General features: G+C 40.8%; 1 protein-coding gene across 3 annotated transcripts in view; it reads right to left on the bottom strand.

Annotated features, from left to right (window-relative positions):
• The window catches only part of ADAM23 (ADAM metallopeptidase domain 23), a 1167569-nt gene that overhangs the window by 204705 nt on the left and 946952 nt on the right, over positions 1-15912 (bottom strand). For all 3 annotated transcript variants that reach the window (XM_044076026.1, XM_044076027.1, XM_044076028.1), the window contains exon 19: positions 5439-5489. In XM_044076026.1, the coding sequence (XP_043931961.1) occupies positions 5439-5489 (51 nt within the window). The remainder of the gene's footprint in view (positions 1-5438; positions 5490-15912) is intronic.

Below are 15912 nucleotides of genomic sequence, written 5' to 3'. Positions count from 1 at the left end.
TAGTCAACAATGGATATTCCTTCCCAAGAAAATCCCTCATTCTCTATGGATTTACCTGGTCTGACTGGTAATTTAACTTTATTGATTCAGCAGTTGATGCAGGTTGTGGGTAAAAATGGCCCCTGAAGTGAGTGGTTTCAAAAATGCTAGGAAAACTTAGACTACTTCTAAGGTTTCCAATGTGAATGTTAATTTGGTGAAATAATGTTTAGACTGTCCATTTGGTAATGTGGTTAAAAGCCTTCAACTAATACTGTTCACCAACAAATGGACTTACTTGAGAAAAATTGTTTAAATTCAAGGTGTTACAATTGGACAATTATTTTCAACAGGAATTGTAAAGCACAAAATGTGCCTAAGGCATTACACATCTGGAAATATCCCACTGGGGATGAACAAGACTCCATTCTCCATCATGAATTGTTGGACTTGTTTGACAGAACTAGAGTTGAAATGTGTAGAATACTGATAAAATCTAACTCAAGGAGAATAGTGTCTCTATGCCAAATGACAACATCCATAACCAATGACCTGTTTCTTTCCATCTTACTATATCACATACAATGACAATAATGTATTTCAAGACATTAATAAAAAGATGGCAAACAACTGGAAAGACAAAAAATTACAGAGAGATGACAATGACTATTCCAACAAACAGGTTTATCTACTGCTCAAGTATTCTAGAATGGGACATGCCACACCGCACTGGCCAATCATGATAATAATATGGGGCACAGTATTTCAGAGGCTATACTGGAAGTCCCTTTGAGGAATTATGTTCCTCAACATTACCAGAGGGTTGTAAGAAAAAAAGATTGCTGTGGGGGGGGATACCAACAGGGGCTACATGAATCCTAACTATAAGAGGCAGAACAGGAAGGGAAGAAACACATTCAAACAGTTTTGCTGAATTTGTGTGCACATGAAAGACTTTCAGAAGGTAAAGTAAATATTTTCTTCTTCAAAATTTTCAACTTTTCTAGCTCGGTCATTACTCAAGCATACCACAGTTTGTTTTTGAAAGGGTTTCATTTTATCACATCAGGGCAAATTGGTACAATTTTAGTTTTCACTGATTAAAATTATTTCACTAGAAATCTTAATTTGAGGGTGTTGCTTTATGACCATCCATGGTGGAAACTGGAGAACACTTTGGAGACAAAATGTACATTTACCCCCCCCCCCCCGCCTGTTATGAGGCTTTTCAAGAATTTATGTAAGCAAGAAATAAGAGAACAGTTGTTACATTCAACCAAACATAACATTTCAATTTAACTGAGGATGAAAAAAATTTATCAAAGAATTTATCTGGTGATAAGAAGGTACAATTTATCAAGCATGACAAATGCAGTGGTCTTGTTCTGACAGACTCCACTGATTATGTTTGCAGAATGTCTAACATTTTACTGACACCACCACTTACCAGGTGGCTTTTAAGAATGAAATATTTGTAGCTTATCACAAAGTGGACATATTTTTGTTTGATTTAATTTTAAAGTGGAACTATTACTCCTGAGTTGTTTAGGTCTTTATAAGATGACCTCTCTGTGATTGCAAAAATTGCTGGGGTTCCAATTATTCAAGTCAATGTCAATGATCCACCCCCTAAGACCGACTGTTGTGGCAGGTGGTTCCAAAATGGAGCCCCTTGGTAAATATGTGGATATGGAATTAAAATCAATTTGGGAGGAAGCTACACACATCCTAAACAATTTAAGATTTCTGCAGGTTGATGCTGACTGTTTTTTGTTACTTCAGACGGTAAATGTATTTTCAGCTGTTCCTCCTGAAGTTGGGTTAGAATGGCTTAATTAAGTTTATATAATGGATTGAGTTTAAAACTTAAGATGTAATATGTTTAATATTATGCTTGGTTAATGTTATGTCACATGACGATGAGAGATGGTATTTTTTTATGATGTATTAAGTTTAAAACTTAGTTCTGAGGATGTTCTTGTGTATGCAGATGAAAGTGCTGAACTGAATTTTTTGGATGTCACATTAAAGACTCCCTTACTGAATTTAATCGGTCTCACTGAATTACACCTTGCAGGATTTATGTGCAGTTAGAAGGAAGAATACTTTTGCTGACATCACTAGTGCTTTTGTATTTTACATATTTTAGTATCATGTCAGAAAATGTTGATTACACCAGTCCTGTTTCCAATAAAGAGCGGAAATGGGAAAAAATCTAAAATAATTCAGTGGCTATCTACACACTGTTCTTTACAGCCATAACAGCTCAGGGTCAACACTTTGAGTCATAATTAGGAATGGGAAGACTATCTTCCTGATGGAATATAATGGTCTCTTTAGGAGAGCAGAAGAAGACAGTCACTGCTCTACAGATACCCTTCACTAAAAGATGAATACCTGATTCAGTCATCAGCAGATGGAATTGCTAGTCATAAAACAACAAGCAAGGGCTCAGAATAACACTCTGAAATACATGGGAAGGTGTTTAAAGAATAGAATACATAGAATGATTCTGTCATACAATCTTAGTTGTAAATGGGATGCTGAGAGCTCAGCAAAGTGTGCATTGTTTTTCTGACGGGGTCATAATGTGTGTTGCCTAATTGAAAGGGTAACTGCTGCTGCCAGGGAATAATGTCCACATTCATCTAGTTATACACCCAGTTAAGAATATAAAGAAAAGGTCCACATTTATGAACAGCTACATACTTAGACATAGCTGTTAACAGAAATATTACTTTATCTTCTGAAAGCACAGCATTTTATGCATATCAGGCTTGACTATGTCCACCCAACAGACCTGCAGCTACTGGTTCTGAAATCTAGTGTAGTTCCCTGATCTGTCCCTGCCTCAAAAAAGTCTGCAGACTTCTACTTAGGATCTGTTCAGCAAGTAAACACAAAAGGTTTGTCTTTCAGTAACTGAAGCAAACTGCTTGCTTCAAATGTAAAAGGCAGTTTGCTACATTTAATTCTTCCACACAAGGAGTGCTGAAGCCGTAGCACTTCAATCTCTTCAGCTCTAATTGCAGATGTGACACACGCACTTGAATGCTGGTAATGCACTTCCACCAGTCAACAGCTCTGACACATTTGAGCTTGGGACAGTTGGCCCCTTCTCCTCATCCTAACTATGCTCTGTCACTGATAGAAAGTAAAGTACAAAGTTGTTTAATATTGTCTCAACTGTGAAACAGATTTTTCCATTAAAATGCAGCACGGCTAATACTCCTCACCAAAATGACAATCTAGTTCTGATCTGGTAACTTGGGTCAATACTTTCCTCTCATTTGACCCCTATGTAGCTACAAAAATCAGAATATCATTCTGTCTAGTACAAATAATAGCAAAAAGCATATCATCCATGTCAAAAGAGGTTATCATATTATTGTATGCTATTTTAATTAGACCTAATATAGAGTGCACTACCAATTTGGGATACACCTGTTTAAATATATTAAGCAATTGGAAAGTCCTTAGAGGTTCCAGAATATGCATATTGCTGGTCTAAGACAGTGAGCTACATAAAAGGCTTGAAATGTTGTCCCTTAACTCTTTGTCTTACAAGCTCATGCAAGGAGATCCACACTTTTCATTCTAAGCCATTAGGGACCCTATCGTACTAGATTTCTAGCACCTTAGAAAATCAAATAGCTCCAATAACACAATATCCACCAACAAATAAAACTCAAAAGGATACATTTATTATGCAACACCTATATCATCTCTGGAATAGACATCCCCTGCAAGTTACACAATGATACCCTAGCATTCTTCAAAGATAATCCTGGAAGATTAGATGGACATCCATATAACTGCCCTCAACTGACCTGCTTTGCACTTCTTGAAAAGGGTTGTACAGCATAAGGGTAGACACTGGCAAGAAGAACACGGCCATTTGACTCAACTGCCTTGTACCTACTAAGAACATATATGCTGTGGTGGGAAAGGGACATCTTGTTTCTCACTCAACAGAAACTGTTACCAAGATGCCAAGTCAGGCAGAACTGTCAAACCAGTTAAGCAAGAATCTATGTAAAGCTGTCTTCTCACAGAATATCTTGCAGTAATGATGGATGTTTGTAATATGACAAGTCTCTGCAGGTACATATCTCACAACAGTGCTGAATGTGTGCACATTCTGACAAGTTGTTTGCACTGGAAGTCTTCGAATGCTGGTGCATACCTCCAAGCAAAGCTGAGTGTGCATGTAACTGACATGCTGGCTATAACAGGAGCCTCAGAATGCTGGTGCATACCTCCAAGCAAAGCTGAGTGTGCATGTAACTGACATGCTGGCTATAACAGGAGCCTCAGAATGCTGGTGCATACCTCCAAGCAAAGCTGAATGTGCATGTAACTGACATGCTGGCTATAACAGGAGCCTCAGAATGCTGGTGCATACCTCCAAGCAAAGCTGAGTGTGCATGTAACTGACATGCTGGCTATAACAGGAGCCTCAGAATGCTGGTGCATACCTCCAAGCAAAGCTGAGTGTGCATGTAACTGACATGCTGGCTATAACAGGAGCCTCAGAATGCTGGTGCATACCTCCAAGCAAAGCTGAGTGTGCATGTAACTGACATGCTGGCTATAACAGGAGCCTCAGAATGCTGGTGCATACCTCCAAGCAAAGCTGAGTGTACATGTAACTGACATGCTGGCTATAACAGGAGCCTCAGAATGCTGGTGCACATCAGCCAGCAGTGCTGAATATATGTGTGCTCTGACATACTGGCTCTAATGGCATCTCAGAATGCACGAGAGTGTGTGTGTGTGTGTGTGTGTGTGTGTGTGTGTGTGTGTGTGTGTGTGTGTGTGTGTGTGTGTGTGTGTGTGCGTGTGTGTGTGTGTGTGTGTGTGTGTGTGTGTGTTTTATCACATCTCTAAGAGGCCTGATCTAATATGATGGCTACACTGCCACACTCAGAATGCAGGTATGTTTCTTCCAGCAATGCTGAATGTTTGTGTAACTGAGTCTTTCCTGTACAAGAAGTCTCAGAATGCAAGAGCAGTTCTGTTAACAGTGCTAAATGTGTGTTTGACCTGAAATGCTGGGTGCAGTGGTGGTCTCATAATGCAGGTATATCTGGAAAGGCCAAAAACACAGAAGTCAGCTCCATTAAATACAGACAACTTATATAAACTGCAGAACAGAAAACAAAACCAATCTATGACTTCTATAATATGTACAAAAGAAAACAAACCCTACCTAGTCACTTTTTTTAAGTCACTTTTTTTAATTACAAATTCTGGCCTTTGTCCTCACGACTTATGAACTATGCAGTAACATCTGACTACACATCCCCTATATTCCTCATAGTCATCTAAAAGGAGCCAAAAGGCTACAAATCAAGGGTTCTGCAACCCACAGCAGCATATGGAGACATCCCTATTTTATTTTACTACAACTCAGTAAATAACAGCACTCTTTTCTTGTGGTATTTTTAAGTACATACCTTATTGGAGGCACAGGCATACCCATCTTGTTTATGAAGATTTGGCGGACACTGTGGGGAGAAATGCAAAACGTCATGAAAAAATTATGGACTTTTTTCTGCCAGAAAAGGTGATATAGATAACAGGTGCACACTTTTCTTAAATTCTGAAACATTTTGATTAAATTTTAATACTTTTTGATCTGTACAGTAAAGGCATGGTTAATGAACCTTCCATTTATCCTTCTCTGCTTCTGAACAAAGAACATATCCCAAGAGATCTTAAAAGACAGGACACCAATGGGAGTATTTCCAAAACAAAATATATCTAGAATAAAAATCTCTAAAGGACTTGCCCAATGGTTTCCCCTTCCTGCACCCCATTAGCTCATTCTTTTCCTTCCAGGGATGACAGCTTGCCAACCCCAGATTATGCTGCCACCTGAAGAGTCGTATTCATCAATCTGTTCACATAAAAGGTGAGAGATGGGTGTTAGGGAGCAGGTCAGGTGTTGGTACTTTAGTAGTTCCCTTCCTGTCTCATCTAAATCCTCCCCAGTAAGTGGTTGTGGAATTAGCAATGGCTCCCTTCTTACAGAGAGACAGGCATATTCCCACACATGTCTACCTTCTCAACACAGCAGTGCTACATCACATCAAGCCTGCCCAGCTTCTTCCATGAGCAATCACCTACCCACTGGTATTTGTTATTAGTGTGACAGGCCTAGCTGCCTTTCTCTCTTTTTAATGTCTCCAAGTCTTTTGGGTTTCTAATACCATGACAGGAATGATGGGAATGGACCCCATTCCTAAGTGAAAGTATGATTAAAGTTTATGAAATTAGTATTGTTTCAATCTTTGATGCTAGCCAGAAGTGCTCTTTGCAGCACCCACAATGTGCCCAGTAATGACTCCTTCTGCAGTTCATATGGAATTACATGTATCGGTAACAATTCTTTTTTATAAAACTAATTGCTCCTACTACTATTGGAGTTATCGTATCCTTCTTCCACATTGCCCTCATTTTTGCCTGCAAATCCTGATATTTTATGACTTTGTGTCTCTCTGTATGTAAGACACTGTAGTCATTGGGTGTAGCAATTTCAATGATCAGTGCTACTTTTGTCTTCTTTTCATGGACTACTATATCTGGTTTTCTTCCATCAGTTTTTGAACTGTTGGTAATGGGTGATCCCATGTGATATAAACTTCAGCATGTTCTATAATACTTTGAGCCTCATGTTTCAAGTCTTTTTCAGCTACTTCAATATTATCATGTTTGCACAATCTCCAGTGCAACAGTCATGCCACATTATCATGTCTTTCAGTGTACAGCCCTTCTGCTATTAGTATATCACAACCAGCAACAAGGTGTGTGACTGTTTCCAATTCTGTTTTACAAAACCTACATTTGTCTGTTTCTCCCAAATGTTTAATGGACTTTGTAAACCAATGTGTAGGTAGCCTACTATCTTGGGCATCCAATATTAACCTTTCATCTTTTGGTTTGAATTCACCTCTCCTTAACAATTCCTCTGTTCGATCCTGATCAACATGAGGTCATTCCAAGAGTTTTCTATACTTGCAACTATATTTATACATTTTCTACATTTCTTGTTTTCTCATCTGGTCCTTCACCTTATATCATTTCTTTTGTTTTTTGGCACATTCAGATGCTGCCTGATTTTCATCTACTTCTGGTTTGATGTCCATTCCTGCTTGACATCAACATGCTTTTGCTAAAGCAGGGAAGTCATCTTAGACTTATGTTCCTCATGTTTCAAAAAAATGTTTCAAAACTTTCCCTACATTTTGGTCTTGTGAGGTCAGCAGATATGTATGCAGTCCGATGACTGCAGATCTATACATGTAATCAATTTTGAGGAGGCCCATACCTCCTTAGGAATGGGGAATATATAATCTTGGTATGCACTATTTTAATAAATCATTTGATGAGCATTAAGCATCCTTCTTGTTTTCCTGCCCAACCGATCCAACATCTTCTGGGGCCAGTCAATCACTCCAAAACTATAATTTAGGACAAGAAAAGGAAATTAGTTTATAGTTTAGCTTGGACTTTGTTCCTAGATGTCAACACCATTTTCAGTTTAATCTTAGTCTTCTAAAATATTTCTTATTAAGTTTTATTAGCATTTATTCATGTTTTATTGTTGATCCTTCATCAGTTCCCAAATATTTATACACTCCTTCTTGCTCAAGTTATTTTATGCCATATTCCTGCCCCAAAAACTGATGTTTTCCTGGTGCTGCAGCTTTTCTGCTTTAAAGGTTGCTTTTGCACATTTATCAAGACCAAATGACATTTTTATGTCATCTGAAAAAGGTTTGACCACTTGCAGTTGTGCTTTCACTTCTTCATCTGATGAACTATGCAGATTTAGATCATCTTACAACAAAAAAAAAAGTTGTTTTATGGGAGCCAAAGTAGACAGCTTAATGGGTTAGGGAAAAAACAAAAGAGAAGTGGTGATAGAGAGACACCCTAGAATATCCCCCTTTGATTTTTTTATCCCTGGAAGAATACTTTGTCTTTTATCATGGCTTAACTGCAAAGTGGCTTGCCACTGTTGCATAGTCGCTGTAATGTAATAGATGTGTAGAGTGTATCTTATAACTTTTTAAGCACTCTCTTATGCATGAATGTGGGATACTGTTAAATGCTTTTTGTAGTCTAGCCATGCCATACTTAGATTCTTCCCCTTTTTACAGTTTTCCATTATGACTTTATTTAACAACAAATGATCCTTTGTTCCATATGATTTTGTTTCTGTTACCCTTTTGTCCAATTGCCATGATTGAGTTTTCTTCTAAATGATTATAAACTCTGACAGCACCATTTCCAGTGTACAGTTCATACATCGTCGGAAGGCAGGTTATTGGTCTGTAGTTTTTAGGCTAACTTGCAGGTTCGCTCTTAAGTAGGAGCATTGTTTTTCCTGTTGTTAACCAGGCTGCTGTCTGCTCAGGGTGCGCATATAAATAATTCTTACTCATGGCTAAATCTTTATGTAAAGATGTTAACATTTTTAGCCAGAAGTTAGGTACTGCATCCGGGCCTGGAATTTTCCAATTAGGGGCTTTTCTTAACTTTGCTTAAATCTCTCTAGCTGTTACTTCATCCCATTTAATATCCTGTACATTTGAACTTATTCTTTCTTTTACTTCTTCTATCCATTTAGCATATTTGTTATGTTCCACAGGATCTTCATAGATGTTTCTCCAAAATGTATCTATTTCTTCATTTTTTGGTGGTCTTTCAATTCCTTTTACCTTGTTTCCCAGTTCTCTGTAAAACATTTTGGGTTATCAATAAATTGCTTATTTTGTATTTTTCCCTTTACATTTATCTACATGTCTTCTAAGTTTTTCTGCCTGTGCCGATATTTTTAGTTTATTATTTGCAATAATGCACTTAAATCTTGATCTGTTCTAATATTGAGAATTGCTTTTATCACGTCTATCTTTCTGAGTATTTTTGTTGATCTGCTCCCTCTTCTATACTCTTCTAAGAGTGACAACTATTGCCGAAATTGCTTTATAGTTTTATCTATTCAATACTTCCATGATGGCATTTGATTTCTCCCCTTCCTTTCCTTTACTACCCCATGTTTTTGTGGCAAGACTTTATCTGTTCTTAATTTAGTTGCACAGTAATACACTACTGTAAAAAACAAACTCAATAGATAAAGCTGATCAAACACAAAAAGTAGCTGAATAAAAATGAACAACCAGCAAGGCAGAGGTATAAAATCAAGTTATTGATTCAAGACAAAATAAAACAAGGTAAGTGCTTTCACGTCAGCACTTCATCAGACCAAACTATAACAGTTGCAAAGCTATTTAAATGCAAATCCCTCATTTGTAGGTTCAGGAAAGAGAATGGGATGATGGATAGTTTGGCTTAAAGTAAACTTGGATACCATTTTAGGCATAAAAGCAGGATTACCTCTAAAAGAAATCCCATCCCTATGGAAAATGGGGTAGGGATGACTCACCATAAGAGCTTGCAACTCAAATACTCTTCTTGCAGAGGTCAGATCATTAGTAAAACTGTTTTTTTGTGTTAAGAACCGCAAGTCAGCCAGATTAGCAGGTTCAAATGGATCACGTGTTAGCTTCTCTAACACAAAATTAAGATTCCAAGGAGGAGCCTCCAGTTTACTTGGATGCCTCTTATACAAAACTCCTTTTGAGAACAAGAATGAGCCCTCCCAAATATTGTAAACTTCTGCCTCCCTCTCCTTTTATGGCCGTCACTCCTCTCCCCCATACTACTGCATTTCCTTGCTCTGCTCCTTTTCCCCTTCTACCTGTCAATTCATTCTTTGCTCTTCCAACTGTAGCCATGACTTTTATGCCCCCACCCCCTCCTTCCTCAACTATCTCAAGTAATCTTTGCAGTTTTCTACATGAGCCCTACTGGTTCCAACCTGCCCTACTACACCTGGCTTTTTTTCCAGTACTTCCCCATGCTCTGGTTCCTGCTTGCCTATCTCAAACTGTCCCTCACCTGTCTCCGAGGTTGACTTTTTCCTTCTCATAGGTTCATAGGTTCATAGGTTCATACTAGGCTATCTGCCCGAGGGCATTTACAAGCCTAGCCCATCGTTTTGTGGCTTACGCCACCCCTTTAGTATGGGGAACTATACCCATTATTTTGCTGTGCCTCTGTCGAGCAGTGACACTGAGGTAATCCCTGGGGTATATCTGCGATCTCCCATCCATTGGTCAAGATTTCTCTTGAACAAGGCCAGCGAGGTGCTCTGCCTCACATGTACCGGGATTTTGTTCCACAGCATAGGGAGTCTTTGGGTGATGAATCTATCCCTCCAGCACGTCCTATTAATAGCCGTGTCGAGGTTTAAGTCTCCGCCTTGTGGCTCTGATGGATCTAGATTTTTGAGGTGAAGCATATTCATCAAATCTGGGTTTGACATGGCCTTGTATGTTAGGCAAAGGTCACCTCTGAGCAAGCGGTAAGCGACTGAATAGAGCTGGAGTTCTTTCAGTCGGGCAGCATAGGATAGATTTTGAGACCCTTTATCCTTTTGGTGAGGAACTTTTGTGGCCTCTCCAGCTGCTGCAAGTGTCGGGTCAGATACATTCCGAATGGGGCATTGTACTCAATCATTGGTCTGATGAGTGATGAGTAAAGGGAGACTATAACCTTTGATCTAGATGAGAATCCCTTCATGATAAGGTGGGCAATGTAGAAGGTCTTCCTAACTACTTTAGCTACATGGGTGTCGAATGACAGACTACTATCAACCTGGGTCCCCAGGTCCCTGATAACTTCTTCTTTGCTCAGTGGATTGCCACCTATTTGGTAGCTAGGGGTAACCTTTTTTCCCCGAAGGGTATGACTATGCATTTTTTGGCATTTAACTTTAGGCCGTGGCTCTGGCACCAGTTGTCCATTTCTGTGAGACCCTTCTGAAGGATATCTGTGTCAGATGTGTTTTCTACTATGGCGCCCAGTTTGCAGTCATCTGCAAACTTTGTCAGCCATAACCCTCCTGTGTTTGCTTGTACTTCGGAAAAGTAGATGCCAAACAAGAGTGGGCCCAGGACTGAGCCCTGTGGGACACCACTTGTGACAGGCTTTGAGTCTGACATGGCGCCAGCAACTCTGACCCTGTGGGTTCTGTCACTCAGCCAGTTTGCAACCCATCTTGTGATGTATGGGTTAACATTTAAGCTGATGAGTTTTTCAATGATACCCGAGTGGGGTATTGCATGCAAGGCCTTAGCCAGATCGAGGTAGGCTGTATGGACTGCCTTTCCCTCATCAATGGCTTTGGTGACTGTTTCGAAAAAGTCAACCAAGTTTAAAAGGCATGATCTGCCTTTGACAAAGCCAAACTGGGTTGGATCCAAAGTCTGCAAATTCCCTATGTCTTTATTTATGAGGTCCATTATGATCCTCTCCATGGCTTTGCAGATAAGGCTTGTCAAGCTAATGGGCCGGTAATTTCCAGGGTCGGTGGAGGCACCGCCTTTGTGAAGTGGGACCACAGTTGCAGTGTGCCACTCACTGGGTACGTATCCAGAGGTAAGACTTTGATTAAACAGCTGTCCTAGCTGTGGGTTTAATTCCTCATTGAGTTCGTGGAGCACACAGCCGGGGACACCATCAGGTCCCATGGATGCTGTGTTTTTTGCTTTGGAGAGAGCAGTTCTCACTTGGGCGCTGGAGATCTTTGGGGGGCTGCAATCGTTTGGTATAGATATCTCTCCTTTGGGGAGGGGGAGTTTGCACTGAACTTGTCAGCCAGTATGTTGGCAATGTCTGTAGGATCAGTAATCTTCACATCATTTTGAACTAGTTCTGAGCATATCTGGGAGTTTCCTCCTAGGTTTCTAACATAGCTAAAGAAGGCCTTATGATTGTCTTTTGAGTCTTTAGCTATTTTTCTCTCGAAATTTGCTTTGGATGATTTTATGAGAGCTCTTAGTTTTTACTTATAGTGATCAAGGGTGTCTTACCTTTTAAGGATTTTGCTCTATCTTGTAGTAGCTTCCTCCTTTTGTTGTAGAGTTTGTTTATGGCTGGGGTCCACCAGACTGGACGCTTGCCTTTGGTACAAAGAGTCTTTGTTTTGCTTGGGATTGCCTTATCCAGACAGTCCTGCAGGTGCTGGTAGAAGGCATTTGTAAGTGATTCAGCGGCTTGAGTACTGTTTTCCACTGCTCGGGGCCTTAAAAGAGACCACACTAGTCTTTAGAAGTGTGAAGTCGGCTTTTGAGAAGTTCTTTACTGTGGTCTTTTTATTTCAGGTGGGGTGGGATGAGGACCTCCAGCGAGATTAGTTTGTGATCTGATCTCACCAGTGAGGGGTATACTTCCGGTGTTGAACATTGTGCTCCCATGTTCGTGATGATGAGATCAAGTATGTTATCTCCTCTTGTGGGGATGGTGACTAGTTGTTCCATGGCATTTGAGTTTATGAATTCCAGGAACTTTTGGGCTAGGGTGTTTGGGCTTGAGTAGTGTTCCCAGTCTATATTTGGGTAATTGAAGTCACCTAGTATGATGGTGTTTGGTGATACATTTATCCCCTCTAGTGTTGTCAGGAAGGCCATGTGAGGTTCCTGAGTTTGTGAGGGTGGCCTGTAACATGCTACAATTTGCAGAGCAGTCTTGCCTGCGGTTAATTGCACCTGGATGGTCTCCGATGCATCATGCGTTGCCACCAGTCTTGAGGTGTGGGTGTCCTTGATGAATATGGATACCCCCCCTCCTTTCTTGGTATTTTCCTGATTTTGGGGCCGGAACGCATGATATGAGGTAAAACCTGATAGCTGGGGTGCTCTCAGGAGCCTTGAACCAGGTTTCTGTCACAGCACAGACATCGATGTTCTCCATACTGAGAAGGGCCTCGAGTGCGTGCATTTTGAGATTTAGACTTCTGGCATTGAGCAGCATTACCCTTAGTTTTTTTCCTTTTTGTGTTCTAGGGTGGTAGGTTTAGAATTTGAGCCTTGCCTAAAAAGGCACTATGGGGTGGCAAGAGCCTTTGCCAATATCCGAATCCCAGGGTGACAGGTGCAAGCCGTCCCTCATGAAGCAGCATGGCTTGTCCAGCATGTCATCCCAGGCAGACAGATACTGGATCCCCTTTGAATGACACCAGTGTTTAAGCCAATTGTTAAAGCTGATCATCTTATCTCTGTATTGTGGCATCATTCTTGGTGAAGGTAGGATACTGCTCAAGGTCAGGGTCATACCTGCCTGGGCTACATAATCAGAGAGCTCCTCAATGTCTCTTTTCATGTAGTCCAAGGAGGTACGTCTCAGGTCGTTTACACCAGCGTGGACAATGACTGAGTCGTATTTGTACCTGCTGTTGAGAGACCTGAGTGCTTGCGTTATGTGGCGGATTCTAGCGCCCGACAGACAGCTTACTGTGACCTTCTCCTTACTCAGTCTGGTGAGCGGGACGTCAGTGTGTCTGACTATGGAGTCACCAATGACTAGTGTGTCTGGCATTGTGTTTGGCCTTAAGGGCTGTGACTGTTTGACACTCTGACTGTGAGGTCTATGTGTTGCAGGTGTTGTGTTCTGAGGTGGTGGTTGTTTGGGTGCCTGCTTTGGTGGCCTCTGCTGTTTTGGTAGATTTTTGATCAGAGCCTCCGAGTATGTCTTTGTGTGTTTATGTGTATGATTTGAGGTTATGTGTATGATTTGAGGTTCTCACAGTTCACCTCACTCCCATCTGACTGCTTCAGACCAAGCCTTCTTACTAACCTACCAGCTTTTTCCATTCTCCCAAACCCCACACCAAGTTTTCCATCGTATCCTGCTGAGCTTTCTGTAAAGAGATACTTTCCTTGTGGTTGATAATCTCCAGTTTCAAGAAGCAGTCCATATGTAAACCAAATCCAGGGACAGGGCAACTGTACTTATGGACTGCCTGCAGCAGTTCTCAGCTGTAAATACAGCAATGGTTGATGTACGGCACAAGTTATCCATCGCTGAAGCCAGGAGTGAACTACTATTATTAGAGTTCTTGAAAAGTTAGAGTAGGGGAACTGTATAAACTATATGGAAAAAAAATCTTCATAAGTGGACTAGGACTTATGAGGGCAGATTATTACTGAGTGGCCCACAACATCTTCACATTGGCTCTGGATTAGCAATATCTTCTGAACCATTGTCGGTCTGTCTCATCTCCTATGTTTTAGTTAAAATAATTGTTTCTCCATTTGTGGAAGCAAATCTTGAAAGTAGGCATGGCAAGACTCTTCTTTCAGTAGGATTACTTTTTAAGAACAGGTGCATTATGCGGAAGCAAAGATTGTATATTTAGAATGATTCATCCTGATGCACTGCACATGTGCTTCTCTACAGGAAATAAACTGTATGAGAGTCCTCCAAATGCAGTAATGGAGACAATGGATTCATCTAATTCTCTAGTAGGCCAAATGGAAAGCTAGACACATCCTCTGCCACACACATGCCTAAATGCTAGATTTGTGATATGAGGCAGGACAAGCTAGAAGACAGCTCAAGCACTACTGTGTATTCTAAAGATAGCTAGTATAGAGGAAAAGTTTTTATTTAATTGATGACTGTTTTTCTTTAACCCCCTTTAATATATATCACCCAGAGGAAATAGAGACCCAATTCAGGATTCCTGTCCTTTTCTCAGTTCAGCTATGATAGAGTTGGACTTCTTTCTTTTTTTTCATTGAATCACAGAAGCTTCATGCTAATGAGGGAGTCCTGGGGAGAGGTATATGGTAAATAGTCATGTACTCTCCTCCCAAGAACTGCCTCCAGGAAGGCATCTACATGTGAAATGATTCATAGAATTGTACAGCCATGTAGATTTGCATAGCTGCTCCTGGCACCCTGTGATAGTGAATGTGGTCAAAAGGTCACATTTATCCACTGCGGCAGAGGTGAGTACTGGGACGTTTAGTAGTAAGGCAGAGTTAGGAATTATGTGTGTGTGTGTGTGTGTGTGTGTGTGTGTGTGTGTGTGTGTGTGTGTGCGTGTGTGTGCGCGTGTGTGTGTGTGTGTGTGTGTGTGTGTGTGTGTGTGTGTGTGTGTGTGTGTGTGTGTGTGTGTGTGTGTGTGTGTGTGTGTGTGTGTGTGTGTGTGTGTGTGAGACTGCATGCGAGGGTCTGCATGTTTTTGTGTGTGTGTGTGTGTGTGTGTGTGTGTGTGTGTGTGTGTGTGTGTGTGTGTGTGTGTGTGTGTGTGTGAGAGAGAACTGGGGTGGTTGTCATACTTTCACATGCCTACAGACTAACAAGAGGAGTTTGCAACATTGGGGTGGGGGAACAAAGAGCCACAAGGTATAAGTCTATACTTGTGCCTCAGAGGTACTTAAACAGTATGGGTTCATAGGTTGTCAGCAAGCTAACAACCGCTACTGCTCTTAAAGCCTAGTTGCTCACCCCAAACCATTTGGGTCCTGAGTATCATGGGAATCTCTTTGTGGGGTGGCATGTCAGTAGGGAGGTAACTAAGGATTTGTGTGTGGGGGGTGTTAAGTTAGGATAATACTTTTCTTACTGATGGCCTTTGTCCATAAGGGACATATGGGCCAGACCGGGGGGTAAATTTACAATTACACCATCTAATTGTCAAAGTTTCATTTTGAAAAATTTCAGGAAAGAACTCTGTTTTACATTGATGGGGAGCCTGTTCCATAGTGCGAGTATCCTTTGGGACACTCTCCTGAACCTTCTGTTTATGTCACAAGCAAATTTAAATTCCAGGATCTAGTGTTTCTTGTGCTGTATGTTTTGAACATGTGTAACAGATCCATCAGGTTGGGGTCTGAGGAACTCCTACGAGGTGGGCAAAGATCCCCTCTCAACAGCCTGTAGGAGGCTGAATACACAGACAGAGTCTTTAGGCAATCAGTGTCGGACAGGGTATTGATGTCCTGAATTACGCTAGTGAGAAACTTTTGTGGGTATTCCAACTGTTGCAAGTGTCTGGTTAGATACATGCCAAAG

Source organism: Protopterus annectens, chromosome 6.part1, assembly GCF_019279795.1.
Source record: "Protopterus annectens isolate FY-2018-M chromosome 6.part1, PAN1.0, whole genome shotgun sequence".
Lineage (NCBI taxonomy): Eukaryota > Metazoa > Chordata > Ceratodontiformes > Protopteridae > Protopterus > Protopterus annectens.
The sequence above is the reverse complement of the archived record's forward strand: the minus strand, read 5'-3'. Positions and strand labels throughout refer to the sequence as shown.